The following is a 16,153-nucleotide window of genomic DNA, read 5'->3' on the forward strand; positions in this document are numbered from 1 at the left end:
TTTAGCTCTAGTACTTGGGAAAAATGCCCCCCAAATCCCACAATTTCAATAAATTCTTATTTTTTTCTTTCCCAAACCTAATAAATACTAAGTGGTTTTAATTTTTGCTTCAACTGTCAAATATAATTTTAATAAATTCATGAGAAACAAACAAAAGAAGGATGTTATATTTACTGTTGTTAACACATGCAAGACACTGCTAAGGAGCTTTATATAAGATTATATATATGTATATATACACATAAACACACATAGATGCACATACACACACATTATATATAATTCCTCATAATAATCCTATGATATAGTACTCAAGCTCATGTCACAGACCATGAAACTGAAACAGAATTACAGAACTTGTTCAAAGTCACATAGTGATGAAGTCAGATTTGAACACTGCCTAACTACAGAATATTCTTTTAACAATTATGCTATATGTTTTACAGATAAGAGCTAAAGGACTTTAACGGGACACCCCAAAGTTAGCTAGACTAGTTGGAGAAGACCACATTATAGATGAAGCTTGAATAAGCCCTAAAGTATAAATAATATTTTTTAAAAGAAAGTCTTTTTTTTTTTTTCAAAGATTTTACTTATTTGAGAGAGAAACAGAAAGGGCATGAGAGGGGAGATGGCCCGAGGGAGAAGCAGACTTCCCCCTGAGCAGGGAGCCCAGTGTGGAACTCAATCCTGGGCCTCCAGGATCATGACCTGAGCCGACAGCAGTTGCTTAACCAACTGAGCCACCCAGGTGCCCTGAATAGTATTTATTTAAGCAAAGGAAGATCAGAATTAAGTAAGAGCAGGAAATAGGATAAGTGATGTCTTAAAGTTGAAACAGTGTATGTTCAGGAAATTTAAGGATATAACAAATTTGAGATGAATGGAAGATGAATTGAAAAGGCCAGATGGTCTTCAATGCCAGTTTATAGAATTGGTACTTTATTTTATAGGTGTGAGAGAATTAACAACAGTTTTGGTTTGTTTGTTTGTTTTTATTTTTATTTTATTTATTTATTTTTTTTAAAGATTTTATGTATTTATTTGACAGACAGAGATCACAAGTAGGCAGAGAGGCAGGCAGAGAGAGAGAGGGAGCAGGGTAGAAGCAGGCTCCCCGCTGAGCAGAGAGCCCAATGCGGGACTCGATCCCAGGACTCTGGGATCATGATCTGAGCTGAAGGCAGCGGCTTAACCCACTGAGCCACCCAGGCGCCCCTGTTTGTTTGTTTTTAAGATCTTATTTATTCTCTTGACAGAGAGCACAAGCAAGGGAGTGGCAGGCAGAGGGAGAGGGAAAGCAGGCTCCAGGCTGAGCAAGGAGCCTGATGCAGGACTCAATCTTAGGACCCTGGGATCATGACCTGAGCCGAAGGCAGACCCTTAACTGACTGAGCCACCCAGGTGCCCTAACATCGGTTTTGAACAGTGGATAAGATGGATAACGTTGGTATTTGAGAATATTTCATTCATGGGCATTGTGTAAATGCATTCAGGGAGTGGGTAGTTTAGGAGTTATGGTGGTCTGGGCAAGAATGAAGAAAAGCTGAACAAAATAGGGCAGGTTTAATGGATATGTGAAATACTTTGAAGTGGTTTTTTTTGACCAAAAAATTGACCAAATAATGTGGAATAAAAGAGAAAGGAAGCCAATATTATTGGAATTTTAAACCTTTAAATAAAAATAGGGGGGCGCCTGGGTGGCTTAGTGGATTAAGCCGCTGCCTTTGGCTCGGGTCATGATCTCAGGGTCCTGGGATCGAGCCCCTCATCGGGCTCTCTGCTCCGCAGGGAGCCTGCTTCCTCCTCTCTCTCTGCCTGCCTCTCTGCCTACTTGTGATCTCTCTCTCTGTCAAATAAATAAAATCTTTTAAAAAAATAAATAAATAAATAAAAATAAAAATAGGGAGTTGTGGGGCGCCTAGGGGCCTTAGTCGGTTAAGCATCCAACTCTTGATCTCAGCTCTGGTCTTGATCTCACGGTTGTGAGTTCAAGCCCTGTACTGGGCTCCAGGTATGGAGCCTATGAAGGAAAGAAGGAAGAAAGAGGAAGGGAGGGCACCTAGGTGGCTCAGTGGGTTAAGCCTCTGCCTTTGGCTCAGGTCATGGTCTCAGGGTCCTGGGACTGAGTCCCGCATCTGGCTCTCTGCTCAACAGGGAGCCTGCTTCCCCCTTTCTCTCTCTGCTTGCCTTTCTGCCTACTTGTGATCTCTCTCTCTCTGTCAAATAAATAAAATCTTTAAAAAAAAAAAAAGGGAAGGGAGAGCGGGCAGAGAGAAAGAGAGGAAGGAAGAAAGAAAGAGAGAGAGGGAGAGAAAAGAGAAAGGAGGGAGGGAGGGAGGAAGGAAATTGGGAGTTGTTTGAAAAAGAGTATTTGAGAAGGAACATATAAAACGATTGATTTTCATTATGTTTAGAGGGTACAGTGAACTATAATTTGAAACTATAATGGTTTGAAACTATAATGAAAAATTCAAGAAGAGGTATTCTGTGGGTAGGTGGAGCTAAGGGATTAGAGTTTAAGAGTTTGAGAATAGAGGGCGCCTGGGTGGCTCAGTGGTTTAGGCCGCTGCCTTCGGCTCAGGTCATGATCTCAGGGTCCTGGGATCGAGTCCCGCATCAGGCTCTCTGCTCGACAGGGAGCCTGCTTCCCTCTCTCTCTCTGACTGCCTCTCTGCCTATTTGTGATCTCTCTCTGTCAAAATAAATAAGTAAAATCTTTAAAAAAAAACCACTAAGAGTTTGAGAATAAAGTTTTGTGTGTATTCACCATAAGCAAATTGAAACGTAAGTCAATACCAGTTCACCAAGAGAAAAAAGCATATATACAGATAAGACAATGTTGCTCAGTATCTGCCAGAGTGTTAGAGGGAGAAGATAAGCCAGCAAATGAGAGAAGCAGCAGTCATCAAGAGTTGGAAAATACAGGGCACCTGGGTGGCTCAGTGGGTTAAGCCTCTGACTTCAGCTTGAGTCATGATCTCAGGGTCCTAAGATTGAGCCCCGCATTGGGCTCTCTGCTCAGCAGGGAGCATCCTCCCCCCGCACCCCCCCCCCCGCCTGCCTCTCTGCCTACTTGTGATCTCTCTCTCTCAAATAAATAAATAAAATCTTAAAAAAAAAGAGTTGGAAAATACTTCTGTGTGCTCATCTTCCTCCTCTATATATGTGAACCTTTGCTATACCTCTTCACAATAATTTGAGTGTATTTTCTTGCCTTGTTCATACCTCATTACTGTGTTTAAACCAGCATGTCTAGATTTCCTATATACCTACTTCCCTTGCTTTATAATCCTTTTTTAGGCTTTTTCAAAACTGACTAGTTCTAATTGGTTAGTAAGATATTTTCAAGGCCCCGAGTCCAAAGCTATATCTAATTTTAGTAGCTTGCCAGTAGAATAAAAAACTAGTGTCTCACCAGAATTTTAGCTACTCACCAGGAGAACCAGTCTCTAAAAATATATAAATAGATTTATTTTGATGCATGAGTTAATTCTGAATATTTTTTTAAAGATTTTATTTATTTATTTGAAAGACAGAAATTACAAGCAGGCAGAGAGGCAGGCAGAGAGAGAGAGGAGGAAGCAGGCTCCCTGCTGAGCAGAGAGCCCGATGTGGGGCTCGATCCCAGGACGCTGGGATCATGACCTGAGCCAAAGGCAGAGGCTTTAACCCTCTGAGCCACCCAGGTGCCCCAATTCTGAATATTTTCTAATTGAATAACAGAATTCTTGGGGGGAGAGGGTACAAAGGAGGATTGGAAAAAGTAAGTTCCAGAGAACCAGAGAGAGAAAACAGATGTACTTTAAAATCATTAATCATGAGGGATACCTGGGTGGCTCAGTTGGTTGAGCAACTGCTTTCAGCTCAGGTCATGATCCCAGAGGGCCAGGATCGAGTTCCCCATCAGACTCCCAGCTCCACAGGGAGTCTGCTTCTCCCTCTGACCTTCTCTCTCATGCTCTCACTCACTGTCTCTCTCTCCAATAAGTAAAATCTTTTAAAGAATAAAAATTTAAAAATCATTAATCATGAAAGACTATATTAATAAAAAATATTTGTTGAATATTATAAGTTTCAGGCTACGCTGAAGCTAAGGCTGCCGGAATTGATAGGAAGGAGAAATTGATCTCTCTTTTGAGTACCCAGAAGTTTAAACAACGGCCATTTTTTATGTGTGAAAACGTATGTATTGGGGCACCTAGGAGGCTCAGTTGGTTGAGTGTCTGCTTCGGCTTAGGTCGTCATCTTGGGGTCCTGGGATTAAGCCCCACATCCGGCTCCATGCTCATTGGGGAGACTGCTTCTCCCTCTGCATCTCCCTCTCCCCCTCATGCTCTCTGTCTCTTTCTTAAAAAAACTAACAGAAAAACAGAAAAGAAAACATACATTAGCTAAAGTACTGTGAAAAGGAAGCATTTCTGTATTAGCAGAAAATCCTGACTTAAAAAAATGTCTAAATACAGCCTTTCAATTTTTTCAGAGGAGACAAGAAAACAAGGCTTATTTCAATGGCTTGATTCTCTTCAGATTGATAACCCCACCTCTCCAGACCTACAGCTCACTGTTGGAGCAGTGATTGTGGAGGAAATGAGAGCAGCCATAGAGAAGGAGACGGGCTTTCAGTGTTCAGCTGGAATTTCACATAACAAGGTGAAGGCTAATAATGGGTTTCAAGGAGAAACATATCTGTAGTTAAATGCAGCATGGATGGATCGGATGGATATGAGCATTTAAACCATTACATGCATACTTTGAAATGGGTTTCTATTTAGATTTGTTTTGTGTGGGCACCTGGGTGGCTCATTCGGTTAAGTGGCTGCCTTCCACTCAGGTCATGATCTCAGGCTCCTGGGTTCGAGCCCAGTGGTATATCAGGCTCCTTGCTCAGCAGGGAGTCTGCTTTCCCTCTCCCTCTGTGCTCTCTCTCCCTCTCTCCCTCCCTCCCTCTCTCCAATAAATAAAATCTTAAAAAAAAATGTTTTGCTGGCCAAACAAAAGCCCAAGTAATTCTCTAACAAGGGAAATTGTCACTGACCATGTACTTTCCTAAGAAGCAATCTGAAAAATCGGCAGGAAATGCTTGTTTATATAGTTGTGTCCAAAATATTTCCTTAATGACTGAACTATGTATAGAAATGTGAATCTTTTAATTTTATATACAAACCTATTTCTTTTCACTTGCTGAATATCCTAGTATCTCATTACTTTCGTGGAATTGCCCAAGTAGGTTTTTGCCTATTCCCTCCTTTCTGGTGAGCAGTAAGAAAAATAGAATAATAAAATTTTATTAATTTGGATCACTGTTTTGGTTTAGGGACCACAGACAATTATCAATAATCCAGGGGCTGAATAACTGGTTTTATTAAAGTACAGTGAGGGTCTGGGATCTTCGTCCCCTTCTGACTAGGCTCAATAATTGGGCAGTGCCTGATTATTCCTGGTTCCTACCTTTGCCCCCTTCCTCCAATTGCCAAACTATCCCACAGAGTTTTAGAATATTTTTGTGATGGGGTGACGGGAGGGGAAACCAAAGTCCCACTGTAGTAATTTAAATAAGACTAAATATTGCCTAGTAGAAGTTCCAGAGAATCTCTCCAATGAATTTAAAGGATAATTTTATACTTTTCCTACCAGTTACAATTTGTGAAATGATACCAGTGAAGCACCTTATTCTTTCAAGAGTTCTCAAGGACTTAGGGTTTTTTTCATTTTGAAGTCTTGTTTCTAGTATAAGATGTATATTAATTGGATGATCATTCTCAGTCCAATCTCTATCACAGATACTTAAATTATGGTAAACTGTGTTAAATCCAGGACTCAAAAAGTAATCAAGAAATGTAAATAAATGGGGTAGGGTAAAACAGGTTGGCTTCAGCATTTTTATATGGACATGCCAAGAAATGCATCATATAGAAGTTTCTTCTGCAGCTTCTCTGGGCTTTTTACCCTCTTGAAGTCAGAGAACCGTAAGGAATCGATGGGGATGGAAAAAATAACAAAGGAAAACTGAGAATAGAAGATGTGGAAAGAACAATGAGGATGATAATGGGTCATAGTTTCCACTGAGAATGTTGTGGGATACCAAGGTTTAGAGAGGTCTTGAGTTTCTGGTTTTGGTTTTCGTTTTAATGTGGAAACCATTAGTTACAGCCCTTAAGCAGTGCCTGTGTTTGTTTGTGTGTGTTAATATTCACCAACTCTCTGTGTGGGTGAGGTTGGCAGTAAGGAAGTTTTTATCCTTTCCATGCTCCAGGTCCTGGCAAAACTGGCCTGTGGACTGAACAAGCCCAACCGCCAGACCCTGGTCTCACATGGGTCAGTCCCACAGCTCTTCAGCCAGATGCCTATTGGCAAAATGTAAGTATTCGAGTACCTTCCATTTCACTCACATATTTCATGCGGGCACTCTCTGGTTTCTTCTGCTCCTTATGAAAGACTGAAGCCAGGAAAAGCAAGTAGCCATAGCCAGGAAGGTAGAAGGGCGATAACACAGGAGATTTTGAAAAACACAGAGACTTTTGTTCCTAATGAACCTTCAATTCTGGATTATCTGTGGAAGTTATTCAATCCTGAATTTTAAAAATGAACTGGTTTTTAGCTATATATTTAATTTCCCTCTAGCCTTTTTATTCAAGTCTGTTACTAAATAACAAAACAAATAGAAATTTTACTTTATTTTTCTTCTAATATGAGATCAAGGTGTTCAGGGCTGCTGAATTACTCCCAAACTATGTATGAGAGAAGAAGCTAAATAACATGAATAATTAAGCTGACCATACCAATGTGTGTCCTTGACAATGGTGTAAAATACTGTGGAAGGCACAAGATGTAATAGTTGAAAGCAACAGTGAAAGTGCTATCAAGACTGTACATGACTGGGGCGCTGGCTCAGTGGGTTAAAGCCTCTGCCTTTGGCTCAGGTCATGACCCCGGGGTCCTGGGATGGAGCCCCACATCAGGCTCTCCCCTCAGCAGGGAGCCTGCTTCCCCCACTCCCTGCCTGCCTCTCTGCCTACTTGTGATCTCTGTCAAATAAATAAATAAAATCTTAAAATTAAAAAAGAGACTGTACATGACTGACCTGCCTGGGTGGCTCAGTTGGTTAATTGCCTTTGGCTCAGGTCATGATGCCAGCCCCGCATCTAGCCCACATCGGGCTCCCTCCCTCAGTGGAAGGGGGGCTGCTTCTCCCTCTGCCATTCACCCCCTGGTTTGTACTCTCTGGTTCTCTCTGTCCAATAAATAAATAAAATCTTAATAAAAAAAAGACTGTATATGAGTAGTTGCTAAGTGAGTTGTGCAGGTACTTACCAGAGTTCATGGAAAAGAGATCTGAGGATTTATGAAAAAGACATGACATTTTGTTTTCTCAGATGAGAAATGAAGAACAATTCTGATTTCAATAATGTTTTGAACACACAGAGGGGAAAAGTATAAGGTATTTTCAGTGAGCTGGGACTTAAACTAGTTCAACTGGACCAAAAAGAATTATGTGAGAGAAATAGTACTGAAAAGGTAGGTCAAGGACAGATTATAGGTGGCCTCAAAGGCCAAGCTTAAGAATTATTATTATATTCTTTTTAAAAATATTTTCTTTATTTGACACAGAGAAAGAGAGAGAGAGCAGCAGGGGGAGCAGCCAGCAGAGGAAGAGGGAGAAGCAGGCTCCCCACTGAGCAGGGATCCCAAGGTGGGGCTTGATCCCAGGACCCTGGGATCAGGACCTGAGCCAAAGGCAGATGCTTAACTGGCTGAGCCACCCAGGCACCCCTGGGGTTATAAATGGGATAGTAGATCCTGTACAATTAAAAGTTTTACATACAGTTGACTTGAAAACTAATCAACGGCTTTAACCTTTAGTTGATGCTATTGTTAATCTTCCCAGGTCCTAACTCCTAGTGTATTTGAATTTCCAGAATCATCCAGTCTTATACGAGAAAATTAATAGTTTACAAGACTGACCAATAAGTGCTCTCATTTTCCCTGAATCCTCAGGAGAGTTACTTACACAAGCAAAATTTCTTATGTCTGCTGCTAACCAGATATTTATGATGTGACTTATAAATTCTTTATCTCTTTTGTTAGCCGTAGTCTTGGAGGAAAACTAGGTGCCTCTGTCATTGAAATCCTCGGGGTGGAATACATGGGCGAACTGACTCAGTTCACTGAATCTCAGCTCCAGAGTCATTTTGGGGAGAAGAATGGGTAAGCGATTCCTAATACTTTTCAATCATAAACTTTATAGAGATGCTAAATTCAAATATAGACAAAAGCACCCAGTAAAATTTAGACCTATCTTTAACATTTGTTCCTTGAGGTAATTTCATTGGTCCTTTTGCTTTAAAATATTAGATCACTGTGGCCTCTCTGGAGTAATTTTTCATTTACCTAACTAGGTTGATAGGCTTGGATATATACATCATTTCTGTGTGCTAAAATGCTTAAAATCTTTGTAGTAAATACCAAAAATTTGGGGGATATGAATCAGTGGCTTGCTCCGTGCTTTTCCAAAAATATAAATGTCTTGGCTTTAAAAAGCATAACCAAGTGTCCCTCTCCTTGGCAATATATTGCACTAGAATTCTTTGGGAAGCACAGGGATTCTGTCAGAGGTGAGGTATACTTAATTTTAGACAAAATTTTCCTTTTCCATAAAGGAGATAAAAGGGTAGTGCAATGTAGGTATTTTATTTTAACAAGAATAATCATTTGCTTTTGCCTTAAAGTTTTTTTGCTGCCTTTATTAGATCTTGGCTATATGCCATGTGCCGTGGGATTGAACATGATCCAGTTAAACCCAGGAAACTACCTAAAACCATTGGCTGCAGCAAGAACTTCCCAGGAAAGACGGCTCTGGCTACTCAGGAACAGGTAGGCAGGCCTTCTTGACAAGAACATTGCCTCTTTTAAAGAGGCTAGTGGGTAGGTTTTGGTAACTGCAGAACATTTAATAAGTTAGATGGAACCTTTCTGTTATAAAGTATGAAGATCTTTGTGTGTGTGTGTGTGTGTGTGTGTGTTGAAAATTGAGCTTTATGTATTATATTTTCCATCCAAAAAGAAAGAAAATGGAATTAAGTAAAATTCAAAATGAAATTACTCATTTTTTTTTTTGATAGGTGGTAATGTGGAAGGCCTGGGATATTATGCCCCAAGTTTGTGTGTGTTCTTTTTTCTCAGAGCTGGAACATGCCTGAAGTTCACCTGGTGGCATGCCAGCCAGAAAAGAAAATGAAAATCTTGAGCTAGGGCAGGTCAGAAAATGTCTGTGATCTGGAGATCCCTTGGTTATGGGGGAGACTTTACTGTACATTTACATTTGTGAGAGAATGGAACAAATCCTCCATCTAGTATTATAACAAACCTAGAATTTTTAAATGAAAGATTAAAGTCTCCACACTTTTTTAGGTACAATGGTGGCTTTTGCAATTAGCCCATGAACTAGAGGAGAGACTAATCAAGGACCGAAATGATGTAAGATTTTCTTTTTTTGTTCTTGGGTTGAGCTTTGGGATTTAAATACCAGTTGTTGCTTACCTGGAGAAGTAGTAGAGACAAAGATACAAAAAGATACCAGACTAGGAAATTTTAGGAAATCTTTTATGTCCTTCCATAAAACTCCCATAAATCTCGACATGATCTTTGAAAGCCTAGATCTGTGAATATAAGAACTGACTACCCCATCTCCCTCATTACTATTTGCCTCTACTCTTTTGGATATTTCTTATTTAATCTCTCCTGCAGTCCTGAATATACAGTGGATCTTCATCAGAGGCCAGAGCCATTAAATAGGGCATTCAGGGATTAGACTATAAATTATTGGAACTTAAACACAGCCCATGTGACAGAGAAGTACTGGCAGTCTTAGAGATAGAGTATGAAGTCAAAGACTTGACATCTGATGAGTAATTTCTTTATCCTTTCCTTTTAAAAAAAATAGCTTTATTGGGTGCCTGGGTGGCTCAGCTGGTTAAGCATCTGCATTCAGCGCAGGGCATGATCTCAGGGTCCTGGGATCGAGCCCTGTGTCGGGCTCTCTGCTCAGTGGGGAGCCTACTTTTCCCTCTCCCTCTCTCTCATTCTCTCTTTCAAATAAGTAAATTTTTTAAAAAAATCTTTGGGAAATAGCTTTATTGATATATATTTTACATGCCATAAAATTCACCCATTTACAGTATACAGCTCAGTAGTTTCAACTTAGTATATTCCAGAATTGTTCAACCATTCCACAGTCAATTTAAGAACATTTTCATCACCCAGAAAAGAAATCCTATACTCATTAGCAGTTACTCACCCAATCCTAGGCAACCACTAGTGTGCTTTGTCTTCATAGACTTACTATTCTGGACATTTCACATAAGTAGACTAAGGCAATATGTGGCCTTTTTGCTGGCTTGAAATCTTTTGGTTAACTCACTCATATTGGAACATGTATCAGTATCTTTTGTCTTTTTATGAACGAATAATATTCTATTATATGGATATACCATATTTTATCTATTCATTAGTGAATGGATATTTGAGTTGTTTCTGCCTTTTGGCTATTATGAACCATGTTGCTATGAACATTCATGTATGGATTTTTGTGTAGACATACTTTCATTCCTCTTGGGATTAGGATTAGGATTGGTGGTTCACATGGTAACTATATTTAGCATTTTGAGGAACTACCAGACTGTTGCTGTGCTACATTATATTCCCAGCAATGTAAAAAGGTTTTAATTTCACTATATCCTGTTACTTTTTCTTATTTTAGTCATACTAGTGGGTGTGAAGTGGTATCTCATTATGGTTTTCAGGTGCTTATTGGCCATTTTCTTATCTTCTTTGGAGAAATTTGTCAAGATCCTTTGCCCGTTTTTGAAGTGGTTTGTTTCTTCATTATTGAGTTTTAAGAGTTCTCTATATATTCGGGGTATAAATCCCTTGTCAGATCAGTCATTCGCAAGTATTTTCTCCCATTCTGTGGGTTTTTTCACTTTCCTGATGGTATTATTTGATATGTTCTCTCATGCTTCCACATCTAGGAGTCCTACAAGTCAACAACTGTACTGTCAGAAATCACCCACAACTACCTGTTTGCCCCTTGTCAGCTGAATTGGTGTTGATGAATGTTCTTCAGTGGGCCACTTAAAGAGGGAGAGGATCCCAGTTCTTACGGGCCTACTTGCCTTTGCTCACTAGGTGTCGCTCTGTTCTCATTTCTCCTTATAAGGCTTCATAGGCTTTCCACCTTAAAGTGGGGCTTTTCTTCCCACTTTATATCTAATGCAACATAGTAGGGATCTGTATCTATCTTTCTGGAAATTCAACTGTCTTTAAGCTTAAAAGGACTCTTATGCCAAAAGTAATTCTGGATGTGTAAGATCCTTGTCACTTCACTGTTTAAAGTATTAATTATGTTTATTTCCAAACCATTCTGTCACCCTGGTTCTTTTCGTTTCCTCCTCACACAGTTCAATATATAGAATCCAGATGCTCACAGTAACTTCAGTCCTGGTCTCAATCCTTTTATACCCACAGAATGACAGAGTGGCCACCCAGTTGGCTGTGATCATTCGTGTACAGGGAGACAAACGTCTCAGCAGTGCACGCCGCTGCTGTGCTCTTACCCGCTATGATGCTCACAAGATGAGCCGTGATGCGTTTGCTGTCATCAGGAACTGTAACACTTCAGGAATCAAAACTGACTGGTGAGTCTAATTCTAGCTTGTCTTCTTAGGAGACACTTATACCCTGACTTGATCTAAAATTCGTGGGTATACAGCTTTCCAGCGAGAGTAGGTTCTTGGTAGTGACTCTAGCTAGGTCCTACTAGATCACAGAGAGGAATGGCAGAGCACAACAGAAACACCAGAAACAAGGCAGCTCAACTACTGCTTCTTTGCCTACATGTGGCACATTTCAGTTCTCAGGGGTGGGTTTCAGAGGCAGAGTAAACCAATATTATCCCGGCCTTTGCTGCAATGAGAGGGAAGGGCCAGTTGCATGTGTGAGTATGGAACTCAAGTTTCAAGAATACATTTGGGAACTTCTCTCTCAATACTTGATTGTTCTATCTTAAAACACTTGATAATGAAAGTGACCTGTATTTATTGATAATCTCAATTTAACATCCCAGCTCAGTCACAAGCTCCACTGGTATAATACTGAATGTCATATTAAATTTCACTTCATTTAGTAATGAAAAATAACCAAATATATCATTAGAATGTGTTCATTTATTGTTCTAATATTAATGATTTTCAGTATTGGAATCCTCTGTTTATTTAACATTGCCTGTTGCATTGAAAAAAGAACTCCTAATTCACAATGGAAATATAATTATGTGAGAAACATAAATTGGTTGCTTACTTATAGATCTATATTGAAGACGACAAAAGTTTAACCTGAAACTAATGCGACTCAACTATAATAAATAAATAAATAAACAAACAACAAAAGTTTCATTGAACACCTAAGTTAATTGCTTATCTAACTATGTGGGTACTACTATTGTATGTGCAGACCTACAATATGATGGGGTCGCTAAAGCTGGAATTTTGTTCATTGTTCTTTGTGTAGAATAATTTGTTTAGCTTCTACTTCCTGGTACATGTGTTTATTTTCAAAAACTGAAACAGTTTCAGTTATAAATTTATCATTTATAAATTTGTGTTCATATGAAACAGACTCTAACAAATACTTACGAGGAGTGTGAAACCTATTGAAAGGGAGGCATCAAATGATCTGATTATAAGACTATTCAAAAGCATGAAACCAGAGAACAGTGCGATACTGTCCTAACAGTTTCAAAAAGGCATTTACTCTTTACCTCATTAAGGGACTAATCTATATATAAAAGCATGTTTTACCTTCTGAGATACAACTTATGTGAAAATTATTTTAATAATTGACATAATAAGTAACTCTGGCATGAATTTCTTGAAATGTTTCTGAGACTAGGATAGGTAATTCCAGTTGTGGGATTTCATTCTCTAGAAATTCAAGTTGAAAGTTTGTCAGAATGAGGGTTAGGTGGTAACAGAATGGGTAACAGGATTTTTTTCAAGAGACTTACAGTCTAAATATTCTAAAGCTTTTTTGTTGCCCTGAATAAAATTTGTTGCCTCGATCCTGAATTACAACTGCTATTATGTATCTTCTGATATATCTTATGAATACCTAGCTGTCAGGGGATCCATTTTGTATGTCTGACCTGGTTAGGTGTTCACCAGGTCAGCAGCTCCCAAGGTATGGTCCTGAGCCAGCAACATCAGCATCACCTAGGAACTTGTTAGGAAGGCATATTCTCTGCCTAGTCCAGGTCTGCTGAATCTGTATTAATCTGATGCCCTAAAATTTAAGAACACTGCAGGAGTAGTTTCCTCTTGTGGCACAATCATAATCCCAGTCATTTACAAACTGTATCTGTGACCTGGTGCTAATCTTGTTCCTTTACGTTCTATACAGGTCCCCTCCCCTCACAATGGTCTTCCTCTGTGCTACCAAATTCTCCACCTCTGCCCCTTCATCTTGCACAGACATCACCACCTTCTTGAGCAATGACCCAAGTTCTCTGCCAAAGGTGCCAGTTACCAGTTCAGAAGCTAAGACCCAGGGATGTGGCCCAGCAGTGATAGCCACTAAGAAACCAACCACTTCTCTGGAATCATTCTTCCAAAAAGCTGCAGAAAAGCAGAAAGTCAAAGAAGCTTCACTGTCATCTCTTACTGCCACCACCCAGGCCCCCGTGAGCAATTCACCATCCAAGGCCTCCTTACCTTTCCAAACCAGTCACGCTACGGGAACTGAGCCCTTCTTTAAACAGAAGAGTCTAATTCTAAAGCAGAAACAGCTTAGTAAGTCTTCAGTTTTCTTCCCTCCACAAAATCCACAGTCTAGCCCTAAACAGTTAACAAACTACCTTCCAACAGAGTATCCAGATTGCACCCCTGTCTGTCAAGCAGCATTGAAGCTAGGATCCTCTGAAACAACTCCTACAGAAATGGATTTGGCCCAGAACAGCCCAAGCAGGCTTGCTTCTTTAGCTTCCAGCTCTGCTCAGGAGGTGGCTCAGAAATCAACTATTACCCCAAGTCCTGTGGCATCTGAGGACCAAATACCCTGCGAGAAGTGTGGCTCTCTGGTACCTGTATGGGAGATGCCGGAACACATGGACTATCATTTTGCATTGGAGTTACAGAAATCCTTTCTGCAGCCCTACTCCTCAAACTCAGAGGCTGTTCCTGCCAGTTCTCCTCAAAGCAAAAGAAATCCCAAGAGCCCTTCAGCCTCCAGTAATAAACGCCCTAGGCCTGAGGGCATGCAGACATTGGAATCATTCTTTAAGCCATTAACACACTAGTGCTGCCCTCAGGCTTGCTGCAGGGTTTTAATATTTTACCTGTAAACTAGGAGATGGAAATATGCTCACTTTGCAAGGAAATCCATAACTTTATGAAATTTTTATAAGAGAAACAATTCAGTTAGATGCTGACTTAAAACTCTCCATCTCTTCACATGTATGGATTCCAATTCCACTGCTGACTGAGATGTAAAAACTGACTTATCTTGCAGCGATACAACTGCTTTGAGTTTGTAATCATTAGCGTTTAAGGAGGCAGTGTCAGAGTACAAATATGTGGGCCTTGAAGCCCAGGAGAGGCACTTTCCTCACTTTTCCTCATCTGTACAACTGATAAACTTTACAGATTATGGGAGATTAAGGACAATGTATTTAGAGTATGTATTTAGACAATGTATTTAAAGATAGCACAAAAAAGCTGAGTGAGAAAAAACATTTCTAAACTTTTCCCCAAGCTCTGGACAAGGACAGTTCAGATAATGGCTTTGACCAAAATTTGTGGTTTGAGAATGTGAGGTGAAGACCTAAAGTGGTAACTGGTTTAGGGCAGGGCTCTGTACACAGAAGCTGCTCAATAAATACTGAATTTCATACAAGAAAATCCTATTATGGCCACAATTTTAGCCACTGGCCCTTCTACCTCTTGCGATTGGTCTAATGTAGAATCAGATTGTTAATAGACCAGTTCAGGAACTCTGTTTAGATTGGTTAAGTCACGATCAGAACTAGATCATCTCTAGAATCATACTAGGCAGACTGTGATTTTGAGGGTCATCAGGGAACTTATTAGAAATTGTCTCAGCCTCACCCTACCCCTGCTGAATCAGTATCCGTACATTAATAAGATTCTCCAGGGTGTTTGAAAAACACTGATCTAGAAGATGCTCTGGCCAGCCAGGTTTGTAGAGGGCAATGACATTTCCTTAAACCCTGAAGTACAAATTTAAGAGGTAGTGCTTGGCTTTCAGGGTCCCTGGCCTGTTCATCTCTTACCTTCTGATGTTTGAATACTGAGCTTAGGGTTTACTGTAGCTTTCTGCACTTGTCCATGTACGTAGTAAGAATAGTACTGTATTCTTAATCTGCGTTCTTCTATGTGGAAAATTAGTTTTGATACGGGAAACCTTGTGTTACATAGAGAACCCAACTGTAGATGAACTGAACTAGGTGGTGTTGGGGGAAGTGAGTAGGAAGAATGGTTTATGTATCCCCCCTCTCATACATCACCCACCCCTTTTCAAACTTATTTATAAATTGGGAGTCTGTATTTAGTTTGAAGAAGAAGAGGGTAGCATTTGAAAAACACTGTAGCAAAAAAATTACTTCTTCCTTCAAAAATATTTTCCTCTTGTAGCAGTTGAATAATGTGTACATGGCCCTTTTCCTACTAGATTTGTAGTTTCTTGAAGGCAAGACTTCTCCAGTGCCTTGCACATAATAGGTGCTTGATGTTTACTGGATGAAACATACGTACTAAGTAATTTTAGATGATTACTAGGACTGAGAGAGTAAAAATGTACATGCTACTGGTGTGGGGGAGGGTGACTGCTTTATGTATCTTTTTATCCTCCTAAATGTTTCATTAATGTAGCAAGGTATAGCTCACTAGTTCCTGAAGATGTCTTATTAAATACTGTTATCAGGGGCGCCTGGGTGGCTCTGTGGGTTAAAGCCTCTGCCTTCGGCTCAGGTCGTGATCCCAGGGTCCTGGGATTGAGCCCCGCATTGGGCTCTCTGCTCGGCAGGAAGCCTGCTTCCTCCTCTCTCTGCCTGCCTCTCTGCCTACTTGTGATTCTCTGCCTA

At 40.1% G+C, this 16,153-nt stretch overlaps 1 protein-coding gene across 5 annotated transcripts in view; it reads left to right on the forward strand.

The window, feature by feature from the left end:
- Positions 1–16,153, forward strand: part of POLH (DNA polymerase eta) — a 46,059-nt gene that overhangs the window by 17,708 nt on the left and 12,198 nt on the right. For 2 of the 5 annotated variants that reach the window (XM_046005038.1, XM_046005041.1), the window contains 7 exons: positions 4,484–4,653; positions 6,257–6,360; positions 8,089–8,208; positions 8,751–8,874; positions 9,412–9,477; positions 11,527–11,696; positions 13,456–16,106. In XM_046005038.1, coding sequence (XP_045860994.1) covers positions 4,484–4,653; positions 6,257–6,360; positions 8,089–8,208; positions 8,751–8,874; positions 9,412–9,477; positions 11,527–11,696; positions 13,456–14,350 — 1,649 coding nt within the window. In that variant the 3' untranslated portion in view covers positions 14,351–16,106. Of the gene's footprint in view, positions 1–4,483; positions 4,654–6,256; positions 6,361–8,088; positions 8,209–8,750; positions 8,875–9,411; positions 9,478–11,526; positions 11,697–13,455; positions 16,107–16,153 lie in introns of those variants that run through there. The other 3 variants (XR_006818325.1, XR_006818324.1, XM_046005039.1) reach the window with 3 other exon arrangements.

Source organism: Meles meles, chromosome 5 (genome assembly GCF_922984935.1).
Source record: "Meles meles chromosome 5, mMelMel3.1 paternal haplotype, whole genome shotgun sequence".
Lineage (NCBI taxonomy): Eukaryota > Metazoa > Chordata > Mammalia > Carnivora > Mustelidae > Meles > Meles meles.